Below are 16,657 nucleotides of genomic sequence, written 5' to 3'. Positions count from 1 at the left end.
AGTGAACATTTGCTGGTGAACACTCTTTCCTGAAATTTTAACTCAGAGTAGTCAATCCATAACTGCATATCCCAATGGAATTTTTGCTCATTGTTCTTTGTCTTGTTGTTTGCTTGTTTCATCTGTATGGTAAAAACAGAACCCAGATCCTTTTGGAGACATTCCTTCCATTCAGGCCTGCATCAACCTCATAGTGTACTTTGCATTCTCATTATTCATCTCCAATCATGAACATGCCCCTCAAGTTCACATGCCCACAGAATTAAGATGGTTCCAGATTTATATGTGCCCATGGCATAGATGACATTCTTTGGTATGTGTATGTCCAAGGACCTTAACATTTTGAGACATCTTTCACAATGCTAGTCTTCCTAAATCTATCTTTAGCCTGTTTTTCTAGTGCATGAACTTCTGGCAGTTTTCACCAATCCCTGTATCATCAGACATATACCATCCCCCTTAACCCTTGTCTCTAAGTCATACTATAGCTTTCCACATTTTCACCATTCTCTTCCTCTGGCTGATGGCCTCACTCCTCAAGTCTCCATTCATCCTTACCTCTAGAAAAGACACCATCCACGCCAAGTGTTATTGCCTCAGACACTTAGCTGACACTTTATTATGGGTGTTCAAACCAGTGGGTTGAAAAGGAGACCCTGAAGTCCAGGACCTAGAGAACTAGACAGAGAAGGAATAATTTACAGGCCAACTGGTTGTTAACAAGTACAATAGCGGGTCATGGTCTGAGGTAGCTAACACCAGAAAAGCAAAAACAGTTTATTTCAGGATTAACAGGCACCATGAGGAATGCTTCCAAAAACATAGTGATTCCTAACAGAAGAAATGCAGGAAAAGGAAAGGAAAGGAATATGGGGTTCACTGGCAAAGGTATGACAGTGACCTCTTTTTTTCTCTTCTCCTTTCTCTCTCTCTTTTTTTTTTTTCCAGAAACCAAACATCGTGTGCAGTGATTCATTAAAAATTACTATTAGGAAAAAGACATAGTAAACAGTGTGAAGTTTCTTCTGTCCGTTGTTATTTCAATATTTTTTTCTGTAAAATATCATTTTTTAATGGCTGAATCTTTAAGATATCATGTTTATTGAACATGGTGACCACTAGTGTCTCTGAAGTTGGATTAGTAAAACTATTCCCTAAATCTCTCAAAACGCCCTGGGTATTTCAACTTAGTATATTTCAACTTAGTGGGAGGCTGAGGTAGGCAGGTTTCCAATGAGCCAGGGTATATTTAGACACTCTGTCTCCAAAAACATTTAAGGCCTCAGATTTGAACGTAGTGCTACAGTTGTTGCCAAGGATGCACATGGCTCTGTGTACAACTGCCAGGCCCACATAACAATCAAAATATTTCAAACAACATAAACGTTCACCTAAAATTAAATTTAACTTAAAAGTATCATTGTGAAAATAAAATTTTATGATTATTACTTTTGTAGTTAGCTATATTTTCACTCAGTCTAACTCTTTTAAGTAATTTAAGTACATCTATGCATTCATTCCCAGAGTCACATTGGGACAAGTCATCATCTGAAGAGAAGAAGTGGCTTGATGTCACAGAAAATAGTCCTCAACAGGTATGTAAATGTATCAATTTAAATTCCTGGTGTTTGTCCCTTCTTTGCTTTGGAAAGGACATTGTGCTGAACAAAATGAGCTCAAACAATATTTACTTGGAAATCAAATATCCTAATTCAATATTTAAATCTAAAGTATGTAACAGGAAACAAACATGAAAATAGCTTTAGAAATCATGGAAGCGGAAGCTTTGAAGTAACCTTCATTTTAGCAATAGAGGAAATTTTTTGAATATTGTATCAGTTGTCTTCTATGTGATCTCCTCACATCATAAAGAATAAATTTGAAACTCTGAAAGACCCAGTCAAAAGTCAGAAAATACTTAATTATAATGGCCAGTGAAAACATTTCTGTTAAAACATCATCATTCCCAAAGGCTCAAAATTTTAGTTTCCCATTACCACTAATCCATGCCGGTGTTAAAGATTCCATTCTCCCTTGACTCCACTATGTAGGTTGAGGCAGGAAATAAGCTTAAATGAGAAACTGAACAGTCTGTTAAAGGAATCAAAATCCTTTCAGGATGTATCCTTTCTCTTAGTGTACAAAGAGAAACTTTCTAGTTCATTTACTTTTCATGCAAGAAATCAAGAAAATCACTAAACATTTTTATCCTACCTCTGAAGTGGACATTAGTAAAAAGGAAGTGCTACAGTTCTTGCCAAGGATACACATCTTGGATGCAGTTATTGGTAACTTTTAAAATGTTGGTGGTATCTTAATGTCCCCTTTTTTTCCCTTTTTTCTACAGTAGTAGGAGGCGATTTTGCAATCATTTTAGTTCCAATGTTATGTGTGTGTCCTTTCAGTGTGCAGGTTTTTCTTTGGGATGTGTTTGGTCAAGCCATCATTCTCAGCATCAAGTTCCAGATGAGCAACTCATCAAGGAGAAAGAGTAATCTCTGAGAACAATCATAGCTTAAAGCAAAACGTACATACCATAAAAATTATATATATATGTGTATGTTCTATAATACCAAGAAATGAACTAAAGTTCATAGGATATAACAATGTGCACCTGGCTGGAAAAAAAAAAAAAAGCCTTAGTGACAATAAACATATCATGATCGATTTTAAAAAGAACAGACAATGAAAGTGGTTATAGTAAGCAGAGACAGACTAAAGAGAAGATGGCAATGAAATTCAATAAGAATGAGAATAGGAAAGAATTTAAAATAAGAATAAAAATGTAATCAAGGAAATAAAACAAGAAACGAATGAAAATATCTTGGAAAATCAGATCTATTATGAAAAAAGAAATAATTTGGCAAACCCAAAGAAATAGCAGACCAAAAAAAAAGTCACAAATAAAACCATGGAAATCTTCACAATTCCCTGAAACTAATGTAACTAAAATGGAGATACTTCTGTCCAGAATTTCTAATTTTGGAAAGCTAAAGCTTTTTGTGGTTTGGAGGATGTAAATATTGCCCATCAGTTTCCTTACCTGCTCTAGCTCCAAAAGGCTTCTGCTCCTTGCTCCCCCATACCTCCCAGAGAATGCTGAGTGAACTTTAAAAGTTGCAGAGAAAATGCACTCTCAGTATTAGTTTGTGTACTCAGAGACATGAGTCTATATAATGTAGAAATTGCCTGATAAACCCTGTGGTCCAAGGAAACTAATCTGTAGTACAGACCCCAATTATGGAATTCTGTACTCAGTGGTCTTGTACTGGGCATGATTCCAAGTCACTGAGGCCTTTTCCTACAATCTCTTGGAGCATGAGAGACATGGCTTGGTTTCAAAATCTGTGACTTCTTCAGATAACTTCCTGAAAATATCATTCCTTCTGATCCTGCCCCAGCACTTCTGGAATCATCTGTCCCTTAAATTTTCAAACAGCACTTCTCCCTCACTATGATTATTTCCAAAGCACCCATTTGAATGAGGCAGTGCTCCTGTGGACCTTTACTCTATAGTTTGTTCAACAGGACCAACACTCGTCTTCCTGATGAGAGCTTTGAAAACATTGAAATCAATCATTATCTTGAGGCTATAAGATTGAGGAACCCTCCAACATTTTGTTAGGAGGTCTGGCTGCAAGTCTTGGAGGTGTATAACATGCATGGTTTGTGACCTTTCACTGAGTATTGCTAAAATTGTACCCTTCTGTAAAGGATTTTGTCTGAGTTGTATATTGTAATTTTCAGGATGCTGCCCCTCAACACTAGTATGGTATAATGGGAGCAATATCTCCAAATGACTCTCAGCACAGTTTGTTGACCTGGTATATCTGCTCATGTGTATTGTTCTGCATGCAGCCAGTTTTCTACCAGACTTATCCCTGGTGTTGTCACAGAAATGAAAACACCATGAATGTGTTTCAATGAATGTGCCATATGCTTCTATTATTTAGATATAACCTAAGACCATGCTCTAGCTGCACACATCTACATCTGACTCTCTCTACTATACCCACCATGATTCTTATTGCAAGTGCTTTATGCTTTATGCTTTATGCAACTGTTTTATGCCACAGTTCAGTCTTACAAAAGTTAAGAGTACAAATTAGTGGGGTTTTTTGATATCCTAGGAAGAAAGCCTACATAAATTAACATTAGTGAAGGTGCTCCTGCACAGACACTCTGATTCTCTCTGGCAATTTTTTTAGTACACTGAATTTTCCTTTTGGAAAAATCCAAGTCTTTATTTTGCATAAAATGTTGTATTTGAATTGAGAGGAATTTATATAAGTTTCATGTTTTTACTACAAAATATCATACTTTTATAAATTTAGGAAGATTTTGATGTTACAACTTTCATATTATAGAAATTTTAGGGAACTGTTTTCATCCATGATATGCAATTTTTTTTTACAAAATGGTGTATCATGAAAATCTAACTTGTTCAAGTTAAGTGCCAAGTATTACCCCAAATTTTTATCTTTTCTTCTGTTGGAGAGTGTCGGGGTTAGTTCCATAACTTTCTGGTTGTGACTTGTACCACTATAAATATTGAAGTTCATATGTCACATGTGCATAAATATTTAAGTACATCGGGGAAAAAAGCATGGACTGGGAAATCTGGGCCATATGGTATCATTTTTCTAGTATTCTGAGCAATATTCATACTGCTTTGCAGAATATAAATGCTAAATTTTAGTCTCATGGTATATTATTTACTTTTCCTTCACATGTTCACCAGCACTTATTATTTGAATACTTGATGAATGTTATTTGACAGGGTCAGCTAAAATGTCAACGAAGTTTTGAATGGTATTTCCCTGAAAGCTGGAAATGTTAAAAAAAAAAAAAAACTTTTTCATATGGTTATAAGCAATTTGTATTTCTTATTTTTGGGAACACTCTATCTACTCATTTCTCCATTTCCTAATTGGATTGGTGAAGTTTTCCTCAGGTACCAAAGGGAAAATTCCACTTGTCCACCCAGCTAGATTTCCCCTGGCATTTCTACAGCTTTTTTTCTTATATAAATGCATTTATTCCTTTACAAGACACTGTTTCTGATTTCATCTGGTCACAGGCTCTCCATAGTGGCTTTCCTGTGTTTTCCCATAGCCCATCTTTTTCATCATGCAGTCACACACAAAATCATCTGACTCCTATCTCCAATAATTTGCAGTCAGTAAGCAGCATATGATCCTGTGCTTCTACCATTGTCCCTTTGAATTCTTTTTAGTTCTGTCTTCAATGAAAAGTGTTGCACACTGTATCCAAATTGAGCCTTCTTTTTTTTAATTGCATGATCTTATATGTGGAATATTAAAAAAATCCAATATACAAAAGTAGAGTGTAGAATGAAGGTTGCTATAGGTTAGGAATAGGGGAAAATGAGATGTTGATCAAGAAGTACAAAGTTTTGTTTTTCAGAATGATAAATCCCTAGCTTCTTAATGTATGATAAGGATATCTTATAAAGTGTACTTGATTATTGTGTATTTAAAATTTGCTAATAGGTCTATTGTCATTGTTCTTACAACAAATAAAAGGAAGAAAGTGATAACTGTTCAAGATTATGTTATATTATTTAGCTTATTTGTAATGATTATATCATAAAGTATATGTACATTGAATCATTAAGTTGTATACCTTTAATTTACATAATAAACCTCAATTTTAAAAAAGTAAGTTACCACCAAAATAAAAATGTTTCTATCTAAAATGATGAAATAAAAATAAAAATTCCTAAATTTTGATGAAATAATAAATATTATCAAATACGAATTATGTTAGATGAGAAAAAATAACTCACATTCCTGCTTCTATTCAACATAGTGATCTTAAAATTTATGTTTAAATCCCTTATTCTTAGTATGAAAATATTGTTCTCTACTGAGACAAGCAGTACACTTTAATTGTATTTCAATTTTGGTTCAACTTTATGTTTTACACAAATAGATGATTGTATTTTTCATTTGCATAATTTCACTGAATTTATGGAAAATCACTGTAGCATATTTCTCACCATAATTTTCTACATTTTTAATTCTTTCACATAATTAAATACCTTATTTTCCTCATTGGAGATATCCTTCCTCTTCTTATTCTCCACTATAGAGCTAGGGTTTCTTTCTGTTTTGATTATGGGAATCGCCTTTATGTCTTCATGGTTTCCTATACACGTTACATGTGAGGCATGTGTGTGTGTGTGTGTGTGTGTGTGTGTGTGTGTGTGCTTATTACTATTTGTGCTGGATTCATTGCCTAAAATCAAGCCTCTTTCCTTTTGTAATGCTTTAAAACATGTTAACAAAGACCCAGATCAGATCAATTTCCTGAGATGCCAGAGAATAAATTTACTTTATACTTAACATTCACTGAATAATTTTTATGGATATCAAATTCTACATGAAAAAAAATATTTCATAATATTGAACAAATATACTATTGAATTCTATCTAGTTCATGATACTGATGATCAGACAGAATTTATATTTTAAATCCTGTTTCATTTTACCTGATTTCAGTTGTCTTATGAAAAATTTTCATATATTTCCCCATGTTTCTGAAATTTTATATTGAAGTACCTTCACATGAATCCATGAATCTGTTTCAGTAATTGAGTTGGGCTATGAGTTTTCTTCCCATCTGGATATATATATATATATATATATATATATATTATGTCCAGTTGAAAGTAGACACATTTTCTGTGCCAAGTACATTTTTAAATGTGTAAAACTCAGACTCAGTTAATTTAAATGGAGCAAGTGCAACACTATGTCATTCTTACACAAAGTGACAAGATTAAACATGAAGTAACATATTTTACTTTAAAATTTTGGCCTTCTAATGTTTAAAATGTTGAATGCTGTATAACATAAAATACTTTTCTCAAGAGATTTAAATAAGTTTCCTATTGTGTTCATAGATTTTCTGGGGCATGCATAATAAGCTAGTTAAACATTGATGTGAGTTGTTTTGGATATATCCACATCAGTGAGTTTGTTGTCAGGGAATACATTTCCTATTTCATCCATCTTAGTTTACCTAAGAGTAGCCGGATAAAGGGAGGAGCTCAGCTTCATCTGCAGTATATAAGATAGTGTCCCTTAAGAAAATATGGTGCACAAAATGTAGTGGTCTAATTTCCAATTCCATTGATTTCATCACTAGAAATATGGTGATGTCTAAAGAGTGATAATAAAATCTATATGCAACTGATTATTGCCATTATTTTTATCAGAGTCACTCTGAGCAACATCCAGAGGTGTCTGCTTCTTGTATATCTGGTGAGTTTCCTCGAAGAGCAAAGAAAGAAGGTAATAGACATTGTAGAATATACAAATCATATGGGATTAAAATGTTTTAAAGTGAATGTGCCTTAAATCCTGAACACTAGAATATTGTAAGTTTTTCAAAGAATGTACCTATCAAATAGAAAAAGAGTGGAATAATTATTAGGTTTTAGTCACAGGTTAAATTGGGTGTATTGTTAAAGGAACTGAAATATGAGCTGCATTTGAAACATGCTTCACTCCCAGGAAAGTTGGAAATAAGGAAAAGGAGAGAAGAGGAGGCAATGAAGATTGAGGATGATAATAAAAACAGGGAGTCAAAGAAGGGAAAAAAATAGTTGAATTCAGTGGAGGGTAGGAAATTCAAGCCATATTTGAGAAGGGAAAAGAACAGGTTTTTGAAAATGTGGGAAGAACTTGTGAGTTTCAAGTTCCAAAGATGAATGAAGGGTAGTTAATGTAAAGCTTTCCCAACTTTCCTGACTTATTCACAGTTGGAAATGAATTGAGAAGTGAAGATCTGATCCCACAAAGCTAAGTTCACTGACCATGAATGATTAGGCATATATACAATTTAATGATATGCAACATGTTGCTACTCCCTAGGACAAAATTCAGGGAACAAATAGCAAATGGAATAATAGAGAGAAGTAGGAATGGTTATGGAGCAATCTCCAAATCCAAAGATATATAAAATTTACTTTGGAAAGATTATAGTTACTTTTACATTTTATTTGAGGGGAAAGCATAGGGAAGAAATGATAGGTACATTCAAATTAATATAGAATAATTGGAACTGACAGTGTTCAAACTGGAACTCTTAAACTGTAAGGAAACATCTCTTGGGGACCATGTTCAAAACATTTTGACTGAGTAGGTCTTTGCTTCTACATATCCATTACATTTTAAGGTTATTCCAAAGATTCCTGTCACAGACAGTATTTGGAGCCAGGGAATGGATTTTGTGGGGGGGGGGAATTTTTAAAAAAAACAGCTATTGGTTCCAACAATTCAGGACAGAAAATGATCAAGTGCAAGCATAAATTTTGCTTACATTCAAGCATGTCTCTTGGTAATTGGGACTGACTCAAAAGACAAAGATGAAGAAATTATGTATCTTAAGGAGGCTGATTCATAGTGGGGCGGGGAGCATGGGAGGAATAGAAAAACTCTAGATAGGGCAGAGGGATAGGAGGGGAAGATAGGGGGCATGGGGTTAGAAATGATAGTGGAATGTGATGGACATAATTATCCAAAGTACGTGTATGAAGACACGACTTGGTGTGAATATACTTTGTATAAAATCAGAGTTATGAAAAATTTTGCTCTACATGTGTAATATGAATAGTAATGAATTCTGCTGTCATATATAAATAAAAAATTAATTTAAAAAAAGAAATTATATATCTAAGATAAAGTTGCTACATTGGCAGGCAAGGTGTGAAAACTAATCAAAACAAAGAATGTAAAATGGAAAGAATCAAGCCCCCTCTGTGGGTGTCTTTGAAAAGCCAATAGGGAAGGAAAATAATGTAGGAACTGAATAAGTTAGCTAGGAAAAATGAGAAAATGGACAAAATGCTATTCAGCTGTTTTACGTTTATCTGCCTCAAATCAAAGTGAGACTGGTCCTGGTCCAGAGATGATTGGAAGCAGTAGAGACTGGAAGAATCAGAGCAACCTGCAGCTAAAAATTTCTTTCCTCTATATCTAGTAGGCACCGTAATGTAGAAGATACCTTAGCAGTCACTCAGATGAGCAACCTAGCATTTTTGACACATTGATTGTTAAGGACAGCTAATATTCTATGGTTTCATTGATTAAGATTTTTATTAATATTATTGTATTTCTCATTATTTTATTGGTGTGTTGCAGTGAAAATATGTTCCCAAATGTGTCAGGAAAGTACAGTACTCCTGAGAAAAATTCTAGATAGCAAATATTGTGTTCAACCAGCCCTTTCGTGAAAATATTTGAAAAGCTGTCTAGACTTGCCACATCAGATTCATTTTTTTTTAATTTTTATTGTTGGTTGTTCAAAACATTACATAGTTCTTGATATATCATATTTCACACTTTGATTCAAGTGGGTTATGAACTCCCATTTTTACCCCATATACAGATTGCAGAATCACATCAGTTACACATCCATTGATTTACATATTGCCATACTAGTGTCTGTTGTATTCTGCTGCCTTTCCTATCCTCTACTATCCCCCCTCCCCCTCCCTTCCCCTCCCCTCCCCTCTTCTCTCTCTACCCCCTCTACTATCATTCATTTCTCCCCCTTGTATTATTTTCCCCTTTCCCCTCACTTCCTCTTGTATGTAATTTTGTATAACCCTGAGGGTCTCCTTCCATTTCCATGCAATTTCCCTTCTCTCTCCCTTTCCCTCCCACCTCTCATCCCAGTTTAATGTTAATCTTCTTCTCATGCTCTTCATACCTACTCTGTTCTTAGTTACTCTCCTTATATCAAAGAAGACATTTGGCATTTGTTTTTTAGGGATTGGCTAGCTTCACTTAGCATAATCTACTCTAATGCCATCCATTTCCCTGCAAATTCTATGATTTTGTCATTTTTTAATGCAGAGTAATACTCCATTGTGTATAAATGCCACATTTTTTTTTATCCATTCGTCTATTGAAGGGCATCTAGGTTGGTTCCACAGTCTTGTGAGCCACTTTCTTTCTTTGTTCATTTAATTAAAAGGGGTTCCATAAATCTCACTGAAAATTTTATACCCTCTGTATTTTTGGAAAAATTCCATCCAGTCAGGCCTGCATCAATTTTCAGGTGCACTACTGCCTTCTCATTATTCATCTCCATTCACGCACATTCCACCCATGGTCACATGCTTATCACATTGAGGTTGGTTTTGCTATTTATGCATATAGTGCACATATGACCATAATACCTCTCTAAAACATGGATTTCCAAGCATCTTAAATTTCTTAAGAATCTTTCTTAATACAAATTTTTCCTCACTATGTATTTTGATCCCTCTCTCTGCCTGAGATGTCCTCTGGCAGTTCTCCTTGCCAATCCCTATAGTCAGTCAGGCATGTTCCATTTAAGCCCTGTGTGTATGTACAGTCTCACATGCCCTCAGCATTTCCTCCCTCTGGCAGATAACCTCACTTTTGAAGTCTCCATTAATCTCTATCTCTAGAAAAGACATCATCCCTGGCCCCTATTTTCTCCTCTAGTTCTTACCACAAATTCAATTACAGGTGGAAATAAATAAAGCTTTTGACAGTATTATGATATAAAAGGAGTCCTCTCAAGTCCAGTAACTGATGAACTGGGTAGGAAAATGAATACTTTACAACTCACATGTTTATTACTCAGCACAAAAGTTGTAATCTGTCTGAGGTAGTCCCAAGGAAAGAAAACCATTTTATGTCAGGAATAACAGGCATAATCATGAATGTTTTGCAAGACAGAGGCAATTTTGATTGAAAAAAAAATATATGAGAAGAAATGGAACCTAAAAAGAAAAATAATATGGAATTCATTCTATTAAGATGTAAATGCAATCATTTATTTGGAACACAATGAAGTACAATGGATTTTTAAAATTTAATAATTGAGGAAGAGATAGTAAAAGTGTGATGATTATAGTGTACATAGAAAAATTTTTTACTGTGAAATTTTCATTCAACTTGAATGGATCAAGTTGTGAGTTATTATAGGCATCATACATGGTGGATACCTAGTGTCTCCCCATGTGGTTTTCTGAAGTATTGGACCAGTAAAATTACTCTTCAATGACGTCAGTATGCATGGGGTTCAGAGATAACACATCCATAATTGCAGGTACTTGAGAGGCTGAGGCAGCCTCTCAGGTTTCCAGAAAACCCTGAAATTGAAAAACACCCTGTCTCCCAGGATAAAGACTTGGGATCTGAAGTAAGCATTATAGTATTTTCCAAGGATACACATGTTTTGGGGTAAAATACATAGGCCCACACACAAACAGCAATACAAATTTTACACATGATATATATTCTTCTAAAGTAAAACTTCAATAAAAATATAACTGGACAAATAAAATTATATGATTATTATTACTCTTCCTTTTTATAATTTGGATAATTTGTCTTTAGCATGAATTTTTAAGTACTTTAAGTTTATCTGTGCATTTGTCAGCAGAGTCAAATTTGTACAGATCATCTGAGGCAGAACAGAAGAGGCTTCATGATATGGATGCTAATGCACATCACCAGCAAAAGGTAGGCATATGTGTCAATTTAAATTCCTGGTCATTTTTTTTTTCTTGCTTCCAGATGCCAATTGAAATGACCTACTACAATACTCTTTGAAACTCCAAACATAGTAATTAAATATTTAAGTACAGATAAGTTAACTGGTCATCAATATCAAAATAGCTTTAGCAATCAAGGTGCATGCCAGATAAACTTTATGCAAGCAATTGCACTAATATTTTCCAATAATGTTTGCATTTTCATCTGTGTGACAGCCTTAAATGGTGAATGATAAATTGGAGACTTATAAATATCACATATCAGGTGAAACTAGGAACATTCATAAATGCAATGACCACTGAACACATTCATGTAAAAATAGCTTCATTCCCAAAGGCTCAGTGTTTAATTTCACATTAGCTGTCACCCATGCCAAGGTTAAAGATGTCATTCTCCATGGATTTCTGTGTCTTTACTGAGGAAGATACCAGACTCAAATGAGACACAAAACTGCCTGTTAATGGAATTAGAATGATTCAGGATGGGTACTTTTCTGTTAATATACATATAATTTCTATTGATTTTATGTCCTTTCCCTTCAAGAAATCAATTCACTTATTAAACATATTTTTTCTTAGTATCTAGTTGTTGTTAGACCTAATGTATTTAGGATGTAATTATTGAGAAATTATGAAATTTGAGAGGTGTATTTTTCCTCTGTTCTCATGTTATCTGTGTTAATAGATGGTGGATTTCCATGCATTGGAATGGATTTCTGTTCCATAGTGTCTCGTAGGTATTGTAGTGCGCAAGTTTCTCTTTGGGATGTTTCCTGGACAAGGTTTATAGATGAGGATCACATCTGAAAAATGAGCATGTTTAACATGTTACTTTCACTCACAAGTATCTCTGTAAGGGGAGAATATCACAGAGCCGCCATCACCCTGCCAGGGTAGTTTCCTGCTCAGAAAGTGTAAGCCACCTGGGAAAAAGAAGGTCTCAAATAATTAGTAAAGAAATAAGAGACAGAGCCAGAAATTAAGTTTGAAAAGGAAAGCAGAGCTCCTGAAAAGTTCCCCAATCCCAGTAGAAGCTGGAACTGAACAACTAGAAAAAGGATCAAGTTGTTTATTTAAGGGAGAGTAGATCAAAGGCAGAGATAAGGTTTTAGCAGGAGAAATATTGCTTTTTGGTGTGTTAGGATTCTTGCAACAATGAAGTTGATTTGGCATCTTGACAGGCCACACCCAACTCTGAAAGGCTGTGTAGCTGTGTGGCTCCAGCGGGTCCACCCATCTCCAGTGCAATGCTGAACCTGACACAGCTTTCTGGTCAATTTGCTTCACACCAAGTTCACATTGGCTCCTGTCAGGAGAGAATAAACTCCAATAATGATCACAGCATAAACCAAAATATGTATCCACTGTACATAAAATATTATGTTTTAAATGATCTCCAGAACAGCACAAAATGAAGAGATGGAGTAGGAATAAAAAGGTTTACCTGCAAAAAAAAATGTCCTAGTTATAATATAATTATTGGAGCATATTTCAAAAAAGTAAGTAGAGGGAAAGTGGTGAGAATAAGCAGAGTCAGAATAGGAGAAAAGGAAAAAATGCAATAAAAATGAGAAATGAAAATATTTAAAATGAGAATTAAAGTTGTCTCTGGCTAACAACAAAAATGAATGAATGGAATAAAACTCTCAAATAAATAGAGAAAAATAAATAACATGGAAAACTCATAAAAATTATCAAACAAAAATATCAAAAACAATAATATAAGAAGCTTGAGATTCTCTAATATTAACATAGTAGAAAAGAAGATATTTCTGTCCAGGATTTCTAATTTTACTCACACATAACTTTGGGGGTTTCTGGGAAACAAATATTATTCAACACTTTATTTGTTCTAGCTCCAAAAGGCCTAACCTGTTATTTGCATGAATAAGCTGAGCTTCTCTGCTCCTTTGTCTCTCACCACATACAGAGAATGCTGAGGGAACTTAGCAATTTCAAGGAGAATCTCACCATCATTACTTGTTAATCTACTCAGACATGTGGGTCTATCTAATGTGGAAACTTCCTGACACACACTCTGGTTCATGGAGCCTAGGGACCAGTATGTAATGCAGACCACCTGATGGATTTCTGAAGTCAGTGGTCTAAAGGTGGGCAAGATTCCATGTCTCTGAGGGGTTTCCTGGCAACTTATTTGAGCATGGCAGTCATAGCCTGCTTGCAGAATCTTTTGGGAACTGAAGGAACATACCATTGCACCTGACAATGCCCCAGCACTGCTGGATTCTTGCGTCACTTGAATTTTCAAAAAGCATTCTCCTTCACAATCATTATTCTAAACCACCTATTTAAACGCTATTCAACTAACTGTCCAACAGACACAACACATGTGTTCCTGATGAGAATTTTCAGCCCATTCCTATCACTATCCTGAGAACATATGAAGAGGGTGAACCTCCACCATTCTGTGTGGAGAGTTGGCTATGCATCTGGGAAGTTCAAACATGCAGTGGTTTCAGATCTTGCCCACAGAGTTACTACAATGGAACACTTCTTAAAGGAGTCTGACCTCAGGATTTTATTGTAATTCCCTGGATGGTGTCTACAATATCAGTATGGCAATAATATGGAGAAGAACTTGAAATGCCTCTCAGCTGAGTGGCTTGAACCTACATGGTGTGTATGCACATGTATGTTGTTTTACCTTGGCACTTGCTGTCACAGAAAATCAAACAACATGTTTCAGTGAAAGTGCCAGGAACTTTTAATCTTTAGGTGGACCACAGAACTAAAATGTAGCCGCCCAGAGCTATCAACAGATCTATGTCTCAGTTTCAGTTTTATACCACCCTAATACTTGTTGTGAGTACCTCCATTAACCACTGTCTGTGACAGAGGTCCATCTTATTAAAAAATAGGAATGAATTTTTTTTCTGAAATCTGGGAAAAAAGTATGGATAATGTGCATTGGGCAAAGAGGCTCTTGAATATTGCCTAGAATGTTTGGCAGTATTTTGAATACTGGTTGATTCACCTTAAAAAATTTAACTCCCTCCTTTGCTGAGAATGTTGTATTTGAACTGAGAGGAATCTACATTAATTTCCTATTTTTACTAAAATATTTTTCTTTATATACTTAAGGAGATTTTGCTGTTGTGCCTTTTGTATATTAGAATATTTTAGGGTGCTGAATTCATATAAAGAGTTGGGATTCATTTTGACAGAGTGGAGTACAATGAATAAGTATATTGCTACTTGTTCATTCCTACTTATTCAGTGCTAAGTATCTTTTTGGTTTTTTTAAATACATTTTACTGTTGGTGGGTATCAGAGTTAGTTCCATAACTTTATAATCTTGACTTTCAGTGCTAAAACAGCAACATTCATAAATCACATGTGCATTCTGGTTTTGGTACACACGGGGGTTCTGATCGAGGAGTAGAAAAGTTGGGTCATATGGCAGTCATATTCTTAGAATCCTGAGGAATCTCCAAAATGCTTTCTAGTGTGGAAGTCTTAATTTTCAGTCTGGCAGTATAGGATTGGTCTTTCCTGCTACATCCTGCACTGCATGTATTTTTTGACTACTTGATAAATGTCATTCTTACTGGGGACATCTGAAATATCAATTCAGATTTAAATGATATTTCTTTTTCATTGATTAAAAAATAAATTACAGTAGGATGCATTAAAACTGTTAATACACATGTACAGCACAATTTTTCATATTTCTGGTTGTATATAATGTATGTTGACACCAATTCACACATGTCTTCATACATGTACTTTGGATAATGATGTCTATCACTGTCTACCATCCTTACTAACTCCCTGCACCCTTCTTTTCCCTCCCATTCCTCTGCCTTATCTAGAGTTCATCTATTCCTCCCTTACTCCCCCTCCTATAGCAGCACAATTCACAATAGCTAAATTGTGGAGCCAATCTAAATGACCTTAGTAGATGAATGGAAAAAAATGTGGCATATATACACAATGGAATTTTACTCAGCAATAAAAGAGAATAAAATCATGGTATGATGTTGACCAAATGTGATATATCTATGAACAATTTGTAATTCCTGATTTGAGAACTTCCTATTTCCTGCTTTTTGCCATTGCCTAATTGGGTTTGTGAGACTCTCTTCAACCCACTAGAGGGGGAATTCATTGCTTGCACATCACTAGTTTTCCCTGGCACTGTTGCCATCTATTTCTTCTATGAATGCACCTCTTGTTTTTTTTTTTTTTTAATTTTTTATTGTTGGCTGTTCAAAACATTACATAGTTCTTGATATATCATATTTCACAATTTGATTCAAGTGGGTTATGAGCTCCCATTTTTACCCCATATACAGATTGCAGAATCACATCAGTTACACATCCATTGATTTACATATTGCCATACTAGTGTCTGTTGTATTCTGCTGCCTTTCCTATCCTCTACTATCCCCCCTCCCCTCCCCTCCCCTCCCCTCTTCTCTCTCTGCCCCCTCTACTGACATTCGTTTGTCCCCCTTGTATTATTTTTCCCCTTCCCCTCACTTCCTCTTGTATGTACTTTTGTATAACTCTGAGGGTCTCCTTCCATTTCCATGCATTTTCCCTTCTCTCTCCCTTTCCCTCCCACCTCTCATCCCTGTTTAATGTTAATCTTCTTCTCATGCTCTTTGACCCTACTCTGTTCTTAGTTACTCTCCTTATATCAAAGAAGACATTTGGCATTTGTTTTTTAGGGATTGGCTAGCTTCACTTAGCATAATCTGCTCTAATGTCATCCATTTCCCTGTAAATTCTATGATTTTGTCATTTTTTAATGCAGAGTAATACTCCATTGTGTATAAATGCCACATTTTTTTTATCCATTCATCCATTGAAGGGCATCTAGGTTGGTTCCACAGTCTTGCTATTGCGAATTGTGCTGCTATGAACATCGATGTAGCAGTGTCCCTGTAGCATGCTCTTTTTAGGTCTTTAGGGAATAGACCGAGAAGGGGAATAGCTGGGTCAAATGGTGGCTCCATTCCCAGCTTTCCAAGAAATCTCCATACTGCTTTCCAAATTGGCTGCACCAATTTGCAGTCCCACCAGCAATGTACAAGTGTACCCTTTTCCCCACATCCTCGCTAGCACTTG

At 35.3% G+C, this 16,657-nt stretch overlaps 1 protein-coding gene across 1 annotated transcript in view; it reads left to right on the top strand.

Annotated features, from left to right (window-relative positions):
- The window catches only part of LOC114081255 (uncharacterized), a 143,556-nt gene that overhangs the window by 101,138 nt on the left and 25,761 nt on the right, over positions 1 to 16,657 (top strand). The window contains exons 44-45 of the mRNA XM_071612787.1: positions 1,525 to 1,595; positions 11,406 to 11,531. Of these exons, the coding sequence (XP_071468888.1) occupies positions 1,525 to 1,595; positions 11,406 to 11,531 (197 nt within the window). The remainder of the gene's footprint in view (positions 1 to 1,524; positions 1,596 to 11,405; positions 11,532 to 16,657) is intronic.

This window comes from Marmota flaviventris, chromosome 5 (genome assembly GCF_047511675.1).
Source record: "Marmota flaviventris isolate mMarFla1 chromosome 5, mMarFla1.hap1, whole genome shotgun sequence".
NCBI classification, from domain to species: Eukaryota; Metazoa; Chordata; class Mammalia; order Rodentia; family Sciuridae; genus Marmota; species Marmota flaviventris.
This window is presented reverse-complemented; position numbering and strand designations above follow the sequence as displayed.